A 21,919-nucleotide genomic window follows, 5' to 3' on the forward strand; every position below is an offset into this window, starting at 1 on the left:
GTTTGGCTGCTTCTCCTCCTTTACTTATAGTAATAGTTCAGTTGTTAGTATCTGTAATGTTGCTGGGGAAAGGATTAAATATGTTTTCCTGGGATTAGTTGAAAGACTTGGACTTGAAGATGGTTTGTACAAACATACCGTACATGATCATGTTAGCATTAGTTCCAGTGAATTAGAGGAGACTGCTCAAGAATTGGATTTATTGGCGGTGGGGAATCATACTTGGTAGGTACATTGGTGTTACTTTGTACAAGAGGAGGTACCCTAGTTTAAGATTGTTCTAAACTGCCCTGAGGCTCCATGGGATCAAAGGCAAGTTTAAAAGAATTGCAAATCAATTGACATGGATTTTAGTTCTAGTGCAGGCTTCCTCAACCTTGGCCCTCCAGATGTTTTGAGACTACAATTTCCAGCATTCCTGACCTCTGGTCCTGCTAGCTAGGGATCATGGCAGTTGTAGGCCAAAAACATCTGGAGGGCCGAGGTTGAGGAAGCCTGATCTAGTGTGATGGAAGAGTACATATTATTCACTACCCAATTTACAGGCAGGCAAAACAAGGAAGTATATGATTTGGGATAATCCCTTCCATGGGTTTAATGTCAATTTTGAAACGGCATTCTAGGAAGGGGCTCATGCATGTAAGCCAAACAGTGATTTGGTGCTGTGGCATGCTGGACATGTCAACTATAGCTAATAGTATTGGCTCTGTTAAAGCAAAAGGCATACTAAGTAGGTAAAATGAAATGTTTTATTTGGTGAGCAGGTTTTTATGAGATTTTAATATTTACCATCTGCTTGCAGTTCCAGTGCTTTGTGTGAATTGAACTTATCACTGTTGCAGAGGTGGCTCCTTTGTGTTCACATACGGATTTTTATCACTTGGTGTTTAAAATAAATGTGTGAAAACAACCCAATCAAGATCAAAGCTTGTGGATTGCCTCACCCTGCTTTTCAGTGGAGGCATTTTCATGTGCGATCTTTGTTCATGTGAATTAGGCACCTTTGTGCATGTGCATGCATTACTTGTACACCTTATTTTTCATGGACAAACCAATACGGCTGGATGGCACGTTAATTACTTCCTCACCAACTAGTAGACCTGGAAGTCTGATCTGAGGTGAAATAATTCCCATATCTAAAACACACCTCTGAAGTGACCCCCTTCCTGAAAAAATCTGTGGGGTGACTTGGTGGTTTTAAAATACTGGAAAGCAGGTGTTGATTTTGCTGGCTTAGATCCAGAGCTGTGTCTGCATTCTAAAACTGCACCACTCCATGCCTCTTGAAGCTCAATAGTAGGGCATGAAACTTATGTAAAATGAACAATTTACATTCTGACATCTTGATCCTAAACCTCAGCACTAAAGTTAAGCTTCAGGGGCATTTCCAGTGAGTGTTCAGAGGCAGGATGAGAACTACCCTGGGACTTTTATCCCCCAAGACTAAGGTTACCAGACGTCCCCGTTTCCTGGGGACAGTCCCCGGATTTACAAATCAGTCCCCTGACAAAATCCATCCATTTAGTAGGAAATTGAAAAGTGTCCCCAGATTCACTGAAAAAAAATCTGGTAAACTTACCAAAGACATTAAATGTGAAGTAAGACTGAGGTGTGGGGAGAGAAGGGAAACCATTACTCTTGAGTTTTGGGGACTAAATGTAAGATAAAAATTGAATCTAGCTAATTCTATGCTGGTCCTTCTGAAATGTGACCTACTTCATGTCAATGGTAGGGGTGTGATTAGAGGTGTGGTAGATGTACTAAGAGGGACGCGGGTGGCGCTGTGGTTTAAACCACAGAGCCTAGGACTTGCCGATCAGAAGGTCGGCGGTTCGAATCCCCACAACAGAGTGAGCTCCCATTGCTTGGTCCCTGCTCCTGCCCACCTAGCAGTTCGAAAGCACGTCAAAGTGCAAGTAGATAAATAGGTACCGCTCTGGTGGGAAGGTAAACAGCGTTTCCGTGCGCTGCTCTGGTTCGCCAGAAGCGGCTTAGTCATGCTGGCCACATGACCCAGAAGCTCCCTTGGCCAATAAAGTGAGATGAGCGCCGCAACCCCAGAGTCGGTCACGACTGGACCTAGTGGTCAGGGGTCCCTTTGCCTTTACTTTAGGTTTACTAAGAAGAAAAACTAGCTCTGTCTTATGGGCTCAAGGAGGTTCTAATTTTTCACTTCTGAATTTTTTTGGTCTCTGTTAGTGTGTGTACTACACATGATATTTTGTACTAACATGATTTTGATTTGTACCCATTTACTTCTCAGAGCATTCCCAATCTCCCAATTAAAAAAAAATTAATCTGGTTGAGAGTGCTGACTGCAGAAGAGTCTCTTGCAGAGTCTGACCCAGGCATCCCCAAACTCGGCCCTCCAGCTGTTTGAGAACTACAATTCCCATCATCCCTGCCCACTGGTCCTGTTAGCTAGGGATGATGGGAGTTGTAGTCCCAAGACAACTGGAGGGCGGAGTTTGGGGATGCCTGGAGCCTCTGAGCCCTCAAGTCTCAAGAGATGAGGATGCCACCAGAAAGTAATACTGAAGAAGGAATAGAGATAAAGTGCGTTTTGGAGTGGAGGGTGTTCCACGCCTTTTAAGATTTCTGAAAGGTAAAACAGTAGTATATTTTATATGATAGGTCTTTCCATCGTACACGCAAAGTACACCTCATCGGGCTTGTGAAGCCTTAAGTCATATATATAGGTTTGTACGGGTTTTTTCCCCTCCAGTAAAGCATGTTTCGGATTGCAGCCTCAGTTTAATATCCAGCTCATGATTTGGTTATGACAAGTGTTTTATTTCCCTAATCGGAGGCGGCCCACCAGCGGGAGAGAGTGAAGCCCGCTTGGCCCAGGTGGGAGCGCTCAGCTCCAAAGGAAGCAATGAAGCCGAGGCTCGCCGCCGCAGCTGAGGCAAACCGTGCCGGGGGAAGGGGGTAATAAATGAGGTGGCGCTCGCTCACCACCTCTCCTCACAAGCGGAGTTTCGTTTAGGCGGGAAAAACTCGGCCGGTGAGTTTTCAGGTTTAGCCGCTCGCGGGACCGGGGGGGGGGGGGCGTTTGCGAGGCTTTCCAGGTAGCGAGTATCTCCTTTTACTGAGCCGAGCGTCGTCGCCTTGGCTGCGAAAAGGAGAAGCCTCTTCTGCTTAGAGGGGCGCCGCCAGTGCTACGATAAAGATGTGTCAGTCAGGGCATGTCTTCCCCCCTCAACCTGGGACGCCTTTTGAGCGGAACGGCAGGTTCATGGGCGTAGATTTAGGGGGACCCCTAAATCAAGTAAATAAATAGAAATACTTGGCAACTGACTAATTGCGTGGCAGATAACTCGGTTCTCTCCCCCCCCCCCCATCCCAGATAAATCCTGGTTACGCCCATGGGCAGGTTCCTGTCAGAAAGGGGAAAAGGGAGAAAGTCGCTGGCACTTTCCTGTTCCTTCCCTGCTAAGTATTCGTTTATTTATTGCCTCGCATTTAAAAGCACCACGAATAAATACAAAAGATAGAATTGCAATCCCACGTTATTCCATACAGCATTCTTATGTGAATCATGATAAATCTGTTAGTGCTTAAAGTGCCAGAAGACATGGCTGGGGTTTTTTTTGCTGCAGAGGACTTTTCATAGCTACCCTTGCGGTCATGTTTTTATTATTTTTGTGTTTCAGAGAATTGTAGGGTTGGAAGGGACCCCCAGCGGTCATCTAGTCCAACCCCCTGCAATGCAGGAATATTCACTTATTTGTCTTGACCCCACCCATCACCCACAAGGCAATGTGTATATGGGTTGCCTCGCTTCAGAACAAGCCTCTGAAGCAGGTCAGGCTGAGAGACGACAGGCTTCTCTCAGATACATGAGTGAAGACTCAGTAAATCCACTTCCTGACCAATCAGTTATAGATCTTAAAGTCATTAAGTTCAGGAACACAAGAGCTTAACTTGAGAACGTTCTCAAGATGGTACATGAATCCAGTTAGACTAAATAGAGTAGCAAAAAAAAGTTTGATTATTTCTTTATTGTAAAAGTTATTATTATTTAAACCTCAATAATATGGAAGTAACCTCTGCTCTACAAACACTTATACCATAATAAAAGCAGACCCTCTGTTCTTTTTCTTGATGACTGATGGACACTCCCCCCATGCAACAAAATGGTTACTGTCTCTGTAAAATATGTTGCACTTTATTTATATTTAATATTGTGGAGGTAATATGCTGTACAAACTCAGGAGATTAAAGTGTGTTTTTGCCAGCTCTTGTTCTTCATGGTCTTTGAAATAATTACAACTTTACTTGCCAGTGGGTTGGGCAGAAATTGGGCAGTGGGTTGGTTCCAGAAATTTAACAGAAACTTTTAGAAACTATTTGTTTCTCTCAAACACTCACTAAAGATGCTAATAATCTCAGATTTGTTTCTAGATTAGTAGATTTAATGCCACTCTAGGTTCATATGGACAAAAATAAAATTAAATGATCTATTTGCAGTATGTGCTAATTAATTTGGAGTAATTCCTCAGTTTGGTTCTAAACACTGATAAACTTGATGTGCCACACCATCCATGAAGGGTGAATAAAAATTATTTACTTTGCATCTCTTCGTATATTATGCATGCATGTTAGGTGATCTTGAGTATGTTGTGTTCCTGTAGAAGTGGTAATCAACATTAATACAAATGTTAGATTTTATTAAACTGAATTTACTTTCCTTAATTTTCTTTTTAAAAATCCAAAATTGTGCTTTGATAACAGAGACAGTGAATAACCACCCCTCCTCTGTTTTGCAGTTAAAGGCTAAGGAAAATAATACAGTCAAAATGGAAAATGGAAAAGATCAGAAAATACCATGTGGTAAATTTGCCAAAATTATTTTATATCCATGTTACTTTTCATTATTTTAGCAGTCTGCCAGGCTAATCTTCAAATGGAAGTAAGAAAAAGATATAGTCTTTTGCAGAGATCCAAGCACCTGATCTACAATGTTGGAGATGTCCTTCTGCCTAGCACTGCCTGACTCCACTGACATATGTCACTGAGAAACCCCATAAATGAGGAGTGCTCAATGCGCTCACCTAACTGGTGGTAGCCAGTGGAAACTCCCAAAATGTAGTTTTGGGGGCTGGGCCCAGAATCTACTGGACTCTGAGCCAGCCCTGTTGGGATTGCCAAGGGTAATGGGATTCTGGCTGTTAATTAATCAGCAGTTTTGATTATGTATGAAAATAAAATTTATGTAAAATAATTTGAAAAACTATTTGCTTTATCCTTACAGAGATGAAAACTGATCTGAATTTACTACTTGAATGTCTAAAATATCAAATGGATCATCCTACTACTCAGAGAGAGGCATTGGTTACTATTTATTCGGCCTGTCAACAAAACAGTAAGATGTTGAGTTCTAGTTGCATTGCTCCATGTTTTATTAAAATATATTCCTTTAAAAGTTGACACTTTCCCCATTGTTTCTGTCTTTTCTAGGTGATGCAAGTGATTATTTTCGAGAAATAGGTGGTTTGATGTTTGTATATAACCTTGCAAAGTCAAGTGTGCACAGCATGGTAAAGGAAGCTGCCTTATTTACATTAGGAGGTTTAGCTGAGAATAATGGTAATGCACAATTGTATTCTTTTCATATCATTATATTATCACATTTGAAGATACTAAGTTTTCATGTTTTGCGTCATTTCTGCAAAAGACTATAGTTTTCAAGTACATATACTAACAACAAAAGCTTACATTTGACTCTGTAGCAAAATGGCAGTGAGTGCAGCTTCTTCAATGGGTGCATTACATGCTCCCCTTTCAACCTACCCATGGCATTCTGAACTAGCTGCAGCTTCTGAAGCAATCTTAAGGGCAGCCCCACATAGAGCACATTGCAGTACAGTAATCCAATACTGAGGTTACAAATATATAGCTTCCTGTGGTCAAGCTGTGCTTATTCAGGAACAGGTGCACCAGCCAAAACTGGTAAAAAACACACTCTTAGGCTGTGTTCACATTGCCACCTTCAGTGAAATTCTTCCCCCATTTCCCATGCATTTCACAGCTCTTTCCCCACTAACTGTTCACATCAGTGCAGTTTCATTCATTTATGTGCTGATGGTGCAGGGATTCTTTACCTTATGCTAAAGTGTTCACATCCTGGCTAGGGATGAATTAGGAACATCTTAAGGACTCTAATCAGCAGGAAGTTGGTTTGAGAAACAAAACTTCAAACAGCAGACAAGGCTATTGCAATAATGCTTCTAAATACCAGTTGTGGGAAACCCACAGGAAGGCAAAATGTTTTTGTGCTTGGGTCTTGCTTGCTGGTTTTCCTCAGACATCTGGTTGGCCACTATGAAAACAAGACGCTGGACTAGGTGGGTAATTGGCCTGGCACAGCAGGCTCTGCTTATTTTCTTACGTTCATGAGTGGAAGTTTGGGATTGGTTCCACCAGTGCCTGCATCATTTTCACCTCCCTGCGGCCTTGCCCCTTCCCCTCTTGGTAAGCAGTGGCAGCACTCTTGGCAGGAAGCTAGCACTGAGGCTCTGCCCCACCAGGCAGGACACCTCTGTCCATAGAGTCTCCATCTTATCAGGATTCAGTCTTCATTATCACACCACCACATCCAAACATCAGTTAAATGCTTGTACATTCAGAAAATATAGAGAAACGGAGATGGGTGTCATCAGTGTACTACAAATAACCACTTCCAGTGGGTTCATTTAGATTTTGAACAGCACTAGGACAAGTTGTGTATAAATGTCTCATCCCCACTGTTACGTATGTTTCTTAAGTGTCCCCTGCTCACCCACCTTGTAGCCAAAAAATATTTTGGCGGTCAATAGAAATAGGTCAGTATCTATACAAAAGCACACAACTCTGTCATTAAAATGGCAACATTGAGTTTTTTTAATCTCCAAGGCCTACTATTATTTGAATCACTCCCCCTCCCCAACAGACTGATACAGATACCCACAATTATTCTAGAATTTATAAGAAAGTTTGATTCTGTTTGCTTTATTAAATTTAATGTAATATAACACATAAATTTCTCAGAGGAATATCTATTTTGTTTCAGTATTCTGCCAACAGACGTTATGCACTTCTGGATCATTTGAAGACCTTCACAGGCACCTAACTAATAACGATTCCAGTGTGAATTTGAAAAGAATGTCTGTTTATTTCTTAATAGCACTGGTTTCAAATAACAGTAAGTCCCCCCCCCCCCGCTGCATGTAAGGAAATTGCAGTTACACACACACAAACACAATTTAAATTATGATAAGTAGCCTCCAGATGAATATTAACTGCAATTAGGTCAATTAGACTTACATTCACAGATAATGTGCTTATAAATCCTATTGCTATTCACAGGTACTTAAGCAAGTTTAACTACTATATTTTCTAAGGATATGCTCAGCTGTAGCAGTGCATAAATCACTATGGTCTATATATTTCATATATTACATTTTAAGTTTAGCTGCTCTTCCCTGCAGGGTGTATACTCAGGGCCCTTGCAGACATGTGATTGACTGTGGGTGTATTCAGCAACATATCCTTGACACAATAAAGTGCATTACTGGTTGATTTATTCTGCTTTAGTTTTTTCTGAGATGCTTTCTCAGTGCTACCATGCTGTGTACACGCTATACCTTTTCCCCCACAAAGAATTCTGGGTACTGTAGTTCCCCTCACAAAGTAAGATCACTTATGACCACCCTGCTAGCACCATGAGCACAAATTGTCATGAATGCACAATAAAAAGTGTCTAAAGAGGCCCTCAGCGACAAGCATGTTTCATACCACATAATGTGTGAAACAGTTCTAAGATTTCACTGAATTACTGATTGCTTAATATTTGAAATACTTCATATATTTTATTTTAAATCTTTACATGCCAAAATGTGGTCATTTTATAGAGCATGGGCAGATGTGTGCAAGAGAGTCTGGTTGCCTTAATGCTGTGCTTCAATTATTCAGGTAAGTAATAAAGCAAGAATGTTGTACTAAACTGAAAATTCCTCCCCCAAGCTTTAATTGCTATTTGTTATGTTTTTGTTTTAATTTCCTAACAGAACAAGTCTTTCAGTATGTGATGTGAAACTTTTGGATCAAAAAATTAACGAATATCATCTGTGGTCTTCAACTTGCAGTGCTCTCTGTGCAAGCGTAAATAATCCCCAGAATGGTAATTTTTTTTGTTAAACATTTCCTTTCATTATTTGTTTGATGACAGTGAGTAAAAATACAAGTATTTTTCAATGCAGATCTAAGTGTGCCATTGTTTTGTCACCAACAGAGGAGAATCAGAAAGTTTGCAGTTTGGTTTTTCCTCATGCAAAAGACTGGCTGCAAAGTAGTATAAAGCCTGAGATAGTTCGCCCAGTATGTTCATTCATTGGGCTCACAGTTGCAAATAATTGTAAGTATCAACCATTGTACCAGCACATTATTTTTCTGTGAAAAGCCTGCTGGGATTTCTTTTGCCATTTCTAGTGCTTAATTTCATGCGTCTTCTGCACAGAAATAGGGCAACTACTTTGGTGATATTATCATCTTCAAATTCTAGAACTTACAGTGGAACCAGGTATTGCTTTAAAGAGAGGAGGGCAGGGCTTTTCCATGGCACAGTGAGTTGACACATCCTCTCTAGCTTGTATTGCATTTTCTAGAAATCACTATATATTCATTTGTTAAAATAGTAAATATATATATGTTGCCTTTCTACCAAAGCATTCAGGGCAGTTTAGAGTTTAAAATAATGGCTTTCAGTCTTGATACAAAACAGAAAACTCAGAGGAAAAACAGTACATTCAGGTACCAGCTCTTTCATACTGTTATATAATAACAGACCTTCCAAGTGTTCTTATTTTCCAGAGACAATGCCGGAATTACAGAAACCGGCAGAATGTCCTGCTTTTCCTTAAAGGTAAAGGTACCCCTGCCCGTACGGGCCAGTCGTGTCCGACTCTAGGGTTGTGTGCCCATCTCACTTAAGAGGCCGGGGGCCAGCGCTGTCCGGAGACACTTCCGGGTCACGTGGCCAGCGTGACGAAGCTGCTCTGGCGAGCCGGCACCAGTGCAGCACACGGAAACGCCGTTTACCTTCCCGCTATAAAGCGGTACCTATTTATCTACTTGCACTTAGGGGTGCTTTCGAACTGCTAGGTGGGCAGGAGCTGGGACCGAAAGACGGGAGCTCACCCCGCCGCGGGGATTCGAACCGCCGACCATGCGATCGGCAAGCCCTAGGCGCTGAGGTTTTACCCACAGCGCCACCCGTGTCCCGCTTTTCCTTAGAATGTCCCTATTTTTATCAGAGAAATTTTGGAGGGCATGGAATTATCTGACCTCCGAGACGTCTGAAAGCAACCCTGTATAGGGAAGTTTTAAAATGTTTAATGTTTTATTATGTTTTTATATATGCTGGAAACCAACCAGAGTGGCTGGGGCAACCCAGTCAGATGGGTGGGAAGTAAATAGTAAAATTATTATTATGGAATAGGACGTCCCTATTTTCATCTGAGAAATGCTGGAGGGTTTGTAATAACCAGATGGAATGGTTGCTGCAGGAAACAATTTGATGAAGGGATGAATTGAGATCATGATAAAAGTAATTTTTGTGAATAATTTCTCTTAAAATTAATTTACAAAAGTTTTCTTACATTGAGTCAGAGCACTGATCTGTCTAGCTCAGTATCATCTACATTGCATTGGAGTGTCTCCAGGATTTCAGACAGGGGTCCTTCCCAGCCCTACCTGTAGATGCTTGGGATTGAACTGGAGACCTCCTGCATTTGACAGAAAGCCTAGAAAACTTTAGCTTAAAGCAAACTACGAGAGAAGCATGACTGGTAATTGTTATGGTTTGTTTTGTTTCTTCAAGCAAGAATGCAGCAACTTTTTGTTTCTGTTGGTGGATTAGCTGTTTTGGATGAGCTTCTTGTGAAATTGAGACACAATTCAGTTGCAAGCACGAAACTTGCCGTAGTGGTGGCAAAAACGATTGATGCCTGTATTGCCGACAACTGTGAGTGAACAGATTGAAATATCTTTTGATATAAACATATTAACAGAAAGTGAAGCTTGTAAGGGTGCATGCAGGCTCTAGTTAGGTCCATGCCTCCCTATAGGATTAAGGTAAAGGTAAAGGGACCCCTGATCATTAGGTCCAGTCGTGACTGACTCTGGGGTTGCAGCGCTCATCTCGCTTTATTGGCTGAGGGAGCCGGTGTACAGCTTCCAGGTCATGTGGCCAGCATGACTAAGCCGCTTCTGGCAAACCAGAGCAGCACACGGAAATGCCGTTTACCTTCCCGCCGTAGTGGTACCTATTTATCTACTTGCACTTTGACGTGCTTTAGAACTGTTAGGTTGGCAGGAGCAGGGACCGAGCAATGGGAGCTCACCCTGTCGCGGGGATTCAAACCACCGACCTTCTGATCGGCAAGTCCTAGGCTCTGGGGTTTAACCCACAGCGCCACCTGCGTCCCTTCCCTATAGAATTAGGTATTCTCAGATCATTCATTACTTATATTACCAGGATCTGCCTTGGCTTCTGACTTTATTTATTAACATGACAAACATTAAATATCATCAAAATAAGTTAAGGATCCTGCAAGAAGGGGAAGGGAGTTGCAAATTCTTCTAATTCCCAGTCCTCACAAATCTTGTAGTTAAGTGTTGTACCTGGTATTGGATGAAAGCTTGAGATAACTTGAAGAAAGGATGGAACAGGCGCTCTATAAAAGTACAGTGGTACCTCTGGTTACATACGCTTCAGGTTACAGACGCTTCAGGTTACAGACTCCGCTAATCCAGAAATAGTACCTCGGGTTAAGAACTTTGCTTCAGGATGAGAACAGAAATCGTGCATTGGCGGCGCGGCGGCAGCAAGAGGCCCCATTAGCTAAAGTGGTGCTTCAGGTTAAGCAGGTTAAGAACAGTTTCAGGTTAAGAACAGACCTCTGGAACGAATTAAGTACTTGACCCGAGGTACCACTGTACGTTTCTTTACTGCATGTTGAGTTTAATGGGTGTTTTTTTTCTTTTAAATTTATTTTGTACCAATAGCTGCTGTTGGAATTAACCTGTCAAGGTATAATATTGTGCCAAATCTCCTAACACTGCTTTCTTACAAACATCTGGATCCGGGAGAAAAAAATAGTATTATACTTACCCTTGGACATTGTACAGATGGCTGCGGTAGGATACTGGTTCTGTCTTTCTTAAATTGAACATGTTAGATGTTGCATTCAAATGCAGTTTGTATTAGAATTCCAGTGCACAATTACTGTGCTTAATAATAACCTATGAAGATACCAAACCTGATGTTGCTAGAGTAATGCATGGTTGGTTTTAACAAGCTGCTTTGTCCCTCATTGAAATAAAATAACAAATAAAAAAATTCACCATTTTGAAACTTACTACATTTAGGCTGCAATCCTATATCCACTTACCTGGGACTAAGCCCCATTGAACTCAGTGAAACTTACTTTTAAGTAAACATGGTTAGGTTTGTACTATAAAAAGGATTATGATTAGGAATCTTTTTCATTAGTGGTTATTTCTAGTGCAGGATCTAGGAACTTCTACAAAATCCTGATAATCAACTGTCAAAGCCAAGTTAGAGTTATTAGTGGTAGCTAAGTATAAATTTCTGCTTTAACACTGAAGTCTTAAAAAGGCACTATGCAATATTTCCATTAAAACTAATAGGACAGATTCATGTAAATGAAGTCACACTACAGCATGTTACTGAGTGTATGCAAATAAGTTAGATATGACTAACTGAAGTTGGGCTGAAAATTCAATATAACTTTATCCCATTGTAATTTTATTGCTTATTCTTCCAAATATGATAAGAGGTACTGTTACAACTGTGCAGTTTGGACAAATATGTTCCAAGAAACTAATGGTATTTTTTTTTAGAGGAAAATCAATTTGCTCTGGTCAAGAACAATGGCCTTCCACTTATGATTCAGGCACTAACTGAATCGCAGGATGAAGAACTAAATAAGGCTGCTACCTTTGTGCTGCAAAATTGCAAACAGATCAGTAAGATTATTTTCATTACTGTTTTAAAAAACTTATAGGGCAGATTTGTGAATATCTTCTTGCCCATTAGCCACTTGACCATTTGCTTTGTCTGCAAAATTTCCTATTTCACCCAGGTTAGAGCTTCCCTACCCACTTTCTTCTACTTTTTAATTTGATCTCTTCTTGCTTCCATCTTCCCTTGATGAAGCAGAAATATTAAGGAAGGAAGTACCAGTATGTCTGGGGCTGTATCTGTATAAGGTCCTTTAGATACTGCAGAGAGATGTAAAAGGCAAAATAAAACACATCTTAAATAAGTCACTCTCATTGGGAGCCAATATTTTAAGACTTTGGCATGTAGCATGAAATATAATTCTGTTTTTATAAAGCCAGCTTACCGTGTCTTATTCTAACTTTTCCTAAAGCTGAGAAGTTGTCACTGAAGCTAGGAAAACATTCATTAAAACTGGATGATGCAGAACAGTTGAAGGTTGATTGGCAGAACAGAGAGATGATCCTTGAAGACTACTGGGACAAAGCCAAAGAAATTTTACGTAGAATCGAAGGACTTGAAAACGACCAACAACAGGTGGTTCTTTGGGGTGTGTGTGTTGTTTTTATAAAAATAAGAATGGATGCAGAATGTTAAAAACAGAGGAATAGTTCTATGCAAGAAAATGGTGTCTGAATGAATTAAAAAAGGGAAGCATAAGTCTGGTAAGTTGTTTTTTTTAAAAAAAAAAAATTCCCCTATTTTCCTGTGGTGGAAGGAGGATATCATCATCTGGGTTATTCCTCCCAGTCAGTCCAGAAGGTAGGGCTAACAAAAACAAGTTTATGGTATACCTTCTGTGGGGAACAGCACCTTTTTCAAGCTTCCATCCTGCCTTGGCTTCACTTTTTAGCTAAAGGTGTTTGTTTCTATTCTAGTATTCCTAGCCTGTGTAAATTCACAAACATGACCATTCTTTGTTATGCAAACAAACATATTTCAGCTACTTATAGTACTTCAGATAAAATATCCTACCCACCTGTAAAATTATTGCTCCCCCATATTCAGCCACATAGTCATGGTGATTCAACATGAACTTCTGTGATCACATGCTTTCCCTCAGTAATTTAATTCCAGTTGTTTCCAGTAGTGAATTATTAATTTTAAAAATATTTTAATTTGATCTGTGAAGGTTAGAATATCACAGGAAGAAACATCTTTCTTATCTGTTTACACATTCTGAAATGCTTTGGAACGCTAAGTCTTGTTTGTGTTGGATGATTTCTTAGGTTTCATTATTTTTATGCCCCAGTCTTGTTTTTATGCAGTATTTTCAGCTGCTTATTTTGAAGGGACTTGAGCATGAAAAGACAACAACAACAATTTGACCTGAATTTGACAAATACTTCTTGCATCAAAGTATATATGCAGTAATATTAAATTTGTGGAACCAAAATGCAATGGTCAAAACAAGTACTGAGTTCAGCAAATTAAAATTGACTTCAACTTAAAGGGAAACAACACTGGAAAAATACATACCTGAAATGTTAAATAAGATTATGAAAGAAGTAATGGGGTGTAAATGATGTTTTCATTCTAATCCACAAAGTTTGGCTTTTACGACTAGGTGTGAAACTAGGTCAAGTCAACTCCCTGAGTTGATCATCCTTGCCTTGAACCTTCAATATAAGTAGCCATGTTTTTCCACCCTCCCCCACCCACTGAATGTATTTTGTATGACCTTCAATTGCTATTTTTTTAAACACAGAAAAAAGTGAGAAGACAAATATTTATTGATGATATTCCCAAAGAAGTGATCCTGCAGACTACCCCTATGCATCTTAAAGAAAATGCAAGCAAGCCAAATTCAAGTGACATAACACATACAGAAGTGAACCAACAATTACTAGATTCTATGTCTGCTAAACCGATTGCTACTACATTTGTAAAAGACTATTCAAAGAATGAATTTCTAAAGCCTGCCAATAGGAATCCAACTGATGCTTCAGTCAGTCGAAATGAACTTAATCTTCATGCAGCTGATAAAATGAGGACACCCAACATAACCCACCAGCATAAACATATTACAGATAAAAACACTGTTGGTGAATCTAGCAAGTCTGAAGTACAGCTAAGGTATTGTATCTTGGATCCTACATACAATTTTAAATTGATACTTTTAAATCCTGATTGTGAATCAAATTAGCAAACTGCATTTAATATTATTAAACTTTGTCATGAATTCTAATGGACTGAAATTCCATCTGGAATATATAGGGAGCTGTAGACCTCTTTCAAAATGAAACCTTTTACTTTCAGCTTTTGAACTTCTTCAGGCTACTGGAATAGCCTCATGTGTGGAAGCTACCCTGAGAATTTTTATTTGAAGCAAAGTGTAAGAAAATGATTTATATCAGATAAATGCAGACAATAAATAAAATTATCCCAAGCTTCAATGTGCATATGAAACATGCCCCCCTTTCCCTGGTTAGCATTATTCACTGCAGTGCTATGTGGGAAATTGTGGGGGTCGAGAAGCATGATACAACACAATGAAATATATATTAGGTCAAGTTTTAAGAATGTCTTTCTTATTCTTTTAGTGAATTTTTGTGTAAACAGACAGATATTGCAGGAAAAAGAAGAACTGAACTGGTACAAAATACAGGTAGGTACTGTTAATCAAAAGTGTTCAATTTCTGACATTTTACTAAGTTGATCGTTGTTAGAAATTAGTTTATTTTAAATTGGATGAAAAATAAGCACATATATATCTTTACCATATACCATACTTATTGGTTGCATTTGCACATCATGCTAAGCCTTGGGCTTGGTCCCTGCTCTCCTCTCCTGAATAGCCAAAAGAAGCAGTCAAAACCTTTTGCTTTTTACATTTGGTTAAAAGTGGTTTGTTGTGTTGGTTGGAGCAACACACTGTGGTTCATAAAACTATAGTCAGAAGGCATCCTGAGGCTCATCTAATTATCCACCCCCATCCCTGCAATGCAGGAAGTTCAACTAAAGCATCCATGACAGATGGCCATCCAACTTCTGCTTAAAAACCTCCAAGGAAGGAGCGTCCACAACCTCCCAAGGGAGTCCATTCCACTGTTGAACAGCTCTTATGTCAGAAAGTTCTTCCTGATGTTTAGTCAATTTTGAATATTTGATCAATAACAAGGCCACTTCCAACTCTACAATTCTATTATTCAATTTACTGGTTCAATATTAGGTTTACCAATGAATTTCCAAAAAGTACTTGCTAGATTTACTGATGTTAAACCTGCAAAGACTAGAATATATAAATCACAATTTACTAAAAGCAGATATGAAACATTCAGCCTGAAATCCTTTTTAAAATGCATTTTCTAAAGAGTCACATGATATTTTAGTAATATTCTATATCTTTCAAGGTATGCTATAGCTTATGCATGTTGTGCTAAAATGCGTGTGGTGCTAAACTATGGTTTAGCATGACATCTAAACAAAGCCAATATGTTATACGTATATTGTTCATTATATGTTGTCCAAGCATGCTACATATTTCCCCATGTGGAATAATACTATTACTCCATCACATATTCAATGATGAATTTGTCTTAAATTTCATAATCTGGTATGACTTTTTATTGTTAAAACTATTCATGATAATAAATGTCTGTTGCCTTTAAAATATAAGCACATTTGTATTCAATTATTTTAAGACCAGAGTTAAGGCTGTAATAGTAACCCAAGCTCCACAAAGCTGAAAATTGGATGCTAAGGCTGATGCTATAATGGACGTACCCTAACAGGTGTCATTTTTATAAACAGAATTTTGAGACATAATGTTGGACTTTTTTGTTGGCTACCCACCTTAACTAAAGGGATGTCAGAAATTTCATCTGGTATGCTGGCTAAATAACTTAGTTTAGCAGCTTCTTATTTATCTTTATCTTAATTTTGTGTTATTATGGTCTATAACTACATAAAATACATAACATCTGAATTCTTAACGATATGTTTCATATTAATCCAACAACATTTCTCTTTTATAGATCCATTATGTTCAAGAATAACAAGCAGGAGGATAAACTGTAATCTGTCTGCTTCTAAAATAGCAGAGTTGCAGTGCACAGGTAATTTTGTTGTTGTTCTGTTTTGTAAAAAGCCTAAATTAGGCTTCTAGACACTAACAGATACAGTGGTACCTTGGGTTACAGACGCTTCAGGTTATAGACTCTGCTAACCCAGAAATAGTACCTCGGGTTAAGAACTTTGCTTCAGGATGAGAACAGTAATCGTGCGGCTGCAGCGGGAGGCACCATTAGCTAAAGTGGTACCTTAGGTTAAGAACAGTTTCAGGTTAAGAACAGACCTCCAGAACGAATTAAGTTCTTAACCCAAGGTACCACTGTAGTTCTTTTCTTTAAAATGCCAGAATTTTTTTTTACATTTAAAGACACAATCACTTTGTATTGTGTCTTAAAAATTAGCAATTTTGTTTTGGAAATCTAAACAAAGAAGGATCCCACTCCACAATTTTGAATATTTGAGCAATAACAAGGCCACTTCCAACTCTACAATTCTATTATTCAATTTACTGGTTCAATATTAGGTTTACCAATGAATTTCCAAAAAGTACTTGCTAGATTTACTGATATTAAACCTGCAAAGACCAGAATATATAAATCACAATTTACTAAAAGCAGATATGAAAAATTCAGCCTAAAATCCTTTTTAAAATGCATTTTCTAAAGAGTCACATGATATTTTAGTAATATTCTATATCTTTCAGGTTGCATAACTGTAGGAATTCCTTTAAACAGCCGAAATTTTAGCAAGATTTTGCGGGCTTGTCAATATCTATGTGAACAACACAAAGTTACTCTAGAAACTGAACTGAAATATAAAAGGAAGATAAAAAGATCTATTATCTCTAGCAAGAATACTTCTACAGACTGTAATGGTAATAGTAATCATTTTTCATAAAATTTCATGTGGAGCATGCTCAAGCCCAGTGGTTTCCACCCCCCCCCCGACCACTTGAAAATTGCTGAGGGTCTTGGCAGACCACTTAATGATTTTTCTGCCTGTTGCAGCAATTGTAATATGCTGTGCAATACGCTGTATGATTTGTAATTACCGGTATATATTTATTGCCTTTTAATTTTTTATATACTGTATTTTATTATATTTCATATAATTTAAATTATAATACAATAAAATACAATAAAATGAAATGTAAGAAATAAAAGAAGCAATTAGAATGCAAATATATGCCTATATTCAATTCAATTCAATTCAATTCAATGGATGTGTCATCTTCTGACTTCAACCACAGATCCCCCAAGTTAGCTGATTTTCCTCCTCCCAGAGCCCTCCCTGGTTCATTTTTCATTGCAACCAGGCTTCTACTAATCATGAAACCTGGGGGGAAGGGCAGTAAAATAACATGTCCAGGGATACCTTTGCAGGGGAGACTCAGCAGCTGGGAAAAGGGTTAAGCCTGCCCACGAAATCTGCCCTACAAAGGCTGCCTATGCCAGCATTAGCATCATGATAAAGCAGGTATGTGGAACCTTTGGCCCTCCAGATGTTGCTGTACTACAACTTCCATCAGCCCCCACAAGCACAGCCAGTGCCATGGATCAGCAACATATGAAAGGCCAAAAGTTCCCCATAGCTGTGATGGAAAACACAGGATTTGGGGAGCCCTGCATTTCTCTCATAAAATCTAGCTCTGCCCTTTGTCTTCCATAACTTTCAGTAATTTTAAATAAGCAAATGTTTTGTTTCAAACAGCAGATCTTCAAACAAAACAGGATGCATATTCAAAGAAACAAATAATCCAACAGAAACACAGGCTTAGAGATCAGGATCTGAATGAAGATCATACTTTTTCATTTAAAGATGGGGTATGGACACCTCAATAGCAAATGTTCTGCATGTTAACATTTGTGTATATGTTCTAGTACATATGACAGTGTTATTTGTAATAAGTGTTAATTTCTAAACTGAGACCCGGCCTCAGCACACTGATAAATATTATTCATAACTGGTGAAAGGATATCCGTAAAACCACAAGCTATTGTTAATAAACAAACAAACAAATAGTTTAACCAAAGCTCTGGTAGCCCCACTTTGGGGAAATACATCCCTGTACAATGCTTGTGTTGGTCTTGGGACTGAACATAGGATCTTCTTTATTTCCTTGTATGCATGTTACCATTGAGCTCTGGTACATCTGCCGAATGTGTACTGTTTTCATTAATGATGCAGGAAACTGATATTCATCTGCCAGATATACCTGCAGCAGCTGTTGAAAAAAGCAAACGGAGAACTAGGAAAAATTTTACATCAGAAGAAATAAGATTTCTTTTGGATGGTGTAAAGAAAATGGGCCATCACTGGAATTTAATTTTATGGACTTACCCGTTTCAGAAGGGAAGGACAAATGTTGACCTTGCTAAGAAATACTGCCACTTACAGGTAATATTTCAGATTAATTTTGTGCTAGTATTTTACACCTTTGGGATAGGATGAGAGGAAAGGAATGAACCATTGGGCTGACTTTGAAAATTATTTCTCTTCAGTGGATGGTGGTTATCCATTAGTGTTGGAGGCAGGACTACGCAAATAATGACACTTGCCCCTACAATGGGAGTGGCTTTCACTGAGTAAAAACCAGAACTTGAATCCAAGTAGCCATTTACTTCTGTAAGTGTAAACTATGAAAGTATGGTTATATTAAACTCAAATATCATCGCTGGGACTCAATAATATTTAGCAATAATATTAATTGATTGTACTTCAATCAATTTTATTGTTTATAACCAATGAAGAAGAAGAGTTTGGATTTGATAACCTGCTTTATCACTACCCTAAGGAGTCTCAAAGTGGCTAACAATCTCCTTTCCCTTCCTCCCCCACAACAAACACTCTGTGAGGTGAGTGAGGCTGAGAGACTTAAAAGAAGTGTGAGTAGCCCAAGGTCACCCAGCAGCTGCAAGTGGAGGAGCAGGGAAGCAAACCCAGTTCACCAGATTATGAGTCCGCTGCTCTTAACCACTACACCACGCTGGCTCTCATTACAATGAGACCATTTCCATAAAAGCATTTAGATAGTACATTTCATTTCAAGAAGAAATACCAAGGCTGTTCTCAAGAAAATGTTTCATTTATTTGTCCTGGGGTTGGGCGTATTGGCTCCACCTGGCCTGGCTGGATTGGCCAGGAATCAAATAGCCTATGGTGGGAAAGCCCACCAATCTCCCGTGACTGGCCTGGGAATTCCCCCACAGCCAGCTGCATAGCCCTGATGTTGCTCCCAAGGGGGAGGGGCCTGGCGCAACAGGCTGCAACAGCCACCCACCCCTGTGACCGGGTAAGCAGCCATTTTCAAGTGAATAAAAGCCAACAAAATAAGAAAAATACAGTCATACCTTTGGTTGAAGTTGCTTAAGGTTGAGCGTTTTCAGGTTGCGCTCCACGGCGACCCAGAAGTAACAGAACGTGTTACTTCTGGGTTTCGCCACTCACGCATGCGCAGATGGTCAAAATGATGTCACACGCATGCGCAGAAGCGGCAAATCATGACCCGCGCACGTGCAGTTGTGTTCTGCTCTGGATGCAAACTGGACTCTGGAATGGATCCTGTTCATATCCAGAGGTACCACTGTAACATAAAGCCAATTATAAAAATACAGCGACCTGTAATTAAAATAATTAGCACAACAACTACATTAAAACATCCATAATTAAAATATATACCTAAGCAAGCCCATCAGAACAGCACAATAGCTAAAACAGTTAAAGCAGCAATCAAAACAGTATAGCAGGAAAATGTTTGTCCAAACAGGTATGTCTTCAAGAGTTGGTGAAACGCCAATACCAATGGAACCTTCTGTATTTCAGCAGGGAGAATGTTACTGACCGGGAGTCAGAGACACCTGATCTGTACTGTAGCAATGAGACAATTGTTGAGAGGGCCTGGATTAGCTCCACCCATTTAATGGAATTATGCCCAGTGTTCCTTTCTCCTTTGGTGATGGAAGTTATTCAAGATGTAAAGCAACACTGTGGCATCCTGTGAAAATTTCCACACAAAACTACTATTGCCACTGACAAGTGGATGCTCCAAGCCTGGGATGCCTCCTTCCCAGAACTAGCCTGGGAGCTCTTCCCATTCCTCTGCACCCAGTTTACATTTTCTTCTCCATACAAGAAAGTCTGCTGCACTCTCAGTTGAAGATGTCCCTTGCCAAAACTAGCCCAGCAGCTCTGCTTTTCTGTGCAACTGGTTCTGGCTTTCTCCTCAGTAGGTCATGCAGCTAACATATGGCAGAAACCGCCCTTATCAGGGTCACATAAATTGTCAGGTAAGCAAATGTTGACTCTGACTGCTAACACAACATAAAGTACTGACAGAGCTAGAGCTCTAAAAAAGCCACATTCTTCTCTCACACACCTTCCTCTCACTTGATATGTCCAGCCTGTATAGCCATATGAATCACAACTTGATAACAAATATTTGTCTGTGCCAATGCACTGACATTTGCCTTGTCTAGTTTCCTTTTTTCTCTTCTCTCTCACAGAAAAATAAAAATGAGAAAAACATATGACATCTTATAAGTTACGTGTATTCTGTCAAGGAAACAGGATCAAGTTGGTTCTTTTTCGTTTGTTTAAAATGTAATAAGTATTTTTATTTTAAAGAGAGTACTCCATTTTGTACTTGATTATTTTGTGTGCTATAAGTCCTCTTAATCAGTAAATTTATTTTGAATATAATTTATCAATATGTATAATCAAGAAAGTTGGTAACTATTCTATCTTACAGTATTTTTACTTGCTTTGGATATAAATGTTCTTTAAAAATAAATATGAAAATGCTACACAAATGAAAAACAAGTTTATTGCTAAAAACAAGTTTATTGCTAAAACTTATCATTATACTTTAAATATGCATTTTGTGTTTATTAGGGCATTTCACTTTCTCAGTGGATAAAAGCATTTAAGGTATAACTGGTTTCCCCCTTTTTATCCTTCCCTGCCATTGCTACTATTACCCTTTCCATCCTGCCATTTCATAGTGAAACCTGAGTTCCAACAGAATCACCATCTATCAGCTAGAAAATCCTCCAGAGCATTCAGGGATTCAGTCTTCATGTGTGGACCATTTGAATATCAGGGAAGGGTTCTTAACACCATCCCCAAATGCCCTGTCACAAAGACTAGGCATAGGACATGTCCTGCCACTTACATTGGGACAGTGATGTATGGGGACAACTCCATGGTTGTGGCCATGAAGTCCCAAACAGCTCTACATAAGGTGGTCCCCATTTGAATGTTTAAATACCCCAAAACAACAGTGCTGGGGTTCTCCTGTACCACCCCAGAAATCAACTTTGTTAGCTTGGGCAGGGATAATTTTGGGCAGCAGGGTGCATAATATAACAGTAGCATCCCAGTTTTGTGTTTCTGATCCAGTATCTTTAAATCTGTTCTCCAAACACATGGGCCCTCCTGGTGAAGGAGATGGAATCTGTGTGGATCATGGCAACCCCCACCCCATCAGCCTATGCTGGTTCTGAACCAAATACTCAGGTGAACAGAACTGGGTAAGAGCAATCGCACCCCCAACTTGTCCACCCAGGTTTCTGTAATACATACTAGGTCAGTTCCTTCATCCAAGATTAAATTGTGGGTGGTTGCAGACTTGATCAGGCTGAATGGTTTATTTATTTAAAAGCATTAATTTTACTGCTTGATATTTAAAAAATCTCTAAGCAGATGGTTGATAGAGCAACATAGATCCTATAGGCTGGGAGAAGAATCAGAAGATAGATCTGTCACCTATCTATCCCATCTTTTCCTTATCTGCTATGTCCAACCTCCAGTGCCCTGTCCCCCTGTGTATAACCATAGGCA

At 39.4% G+C, this 21,919-nt stretch overlaps 1 protein-coding gene across 10 annotated transcripts; it reads left to right on the forward strand.

The window, feature by feature from the left end:
• Positions 1-2,396: 2,396 nt before the first annotated feature.
• Positions 2,397-20,832, forward strand: TERB1 (telomere repeat binding bouquet formation protein 1). Of its 10 annotated transcripts, none has more exons than XM_081871919.1 (19): positions 3,078-3,271; positions 4,773-4,836; positions 5,258-5,368; positions 5,464-5,592; positions 7,055-7,186; positions 7,896-7,956; positions 8,052-8,164; positions 8,276-8,398; positions 9,863-10,006; positions 11,050-11,181; positions 11,908-12,033; positions 12,441-12,604; positions 13,776-14,143; positions 14,611-14,675; positions 16,045-16,125; positions 16,785-16,955; positions 17,792-17,904; positions 18,269-18,478; positions 20,584-20,832. In XM_081871919.1, exons 1-19 carry the CDS (start codon positions 3,173-3,175, stop codon positions 20,608-20,610), a joined length of 2,433 nt encoding a protein of 810 aa, XP_081728045.1. In that variant the 5' UTR covers positions 3,078-3,172; the 3' UTR covers positions 20,611-20,832. The 10 variants fall into 10 exon arrangements, with proteins under 10 accessions (XP_081728048.1, XP_081728049.1, XP_081728051.1 ...); XM_081871920.1 differs by lacking the exon at positions 20,584-20,832 and adding an exon at positions 19,904-20,376; XM_081871922.1 differs by lacking the exons at positions 3,078-3,271; positions 20,584-20,832 and adding an exon at positions 2,397-2,568 and having other exon boundaries at positions 4,738-4,836; positions 17,795-17,904; positions 18,269-19,888.
• The last annotated feature ends 1,087 nt before the right edge of the window (positions 20,833-21,919 follow it).

The sequence above is a fragment of the Podarcis erhardii genome (genome assembly GCF_964252035.2).
Source record: "Podarcis erhardii genome assembly, chromosome: 7".
Classification (NCBI taxonomy): Eukaryota; Metazoa; Chordata; class Lepidosauria; order Squamata; family Lacertidae; genus Podarcis; species Podarcis erhardii.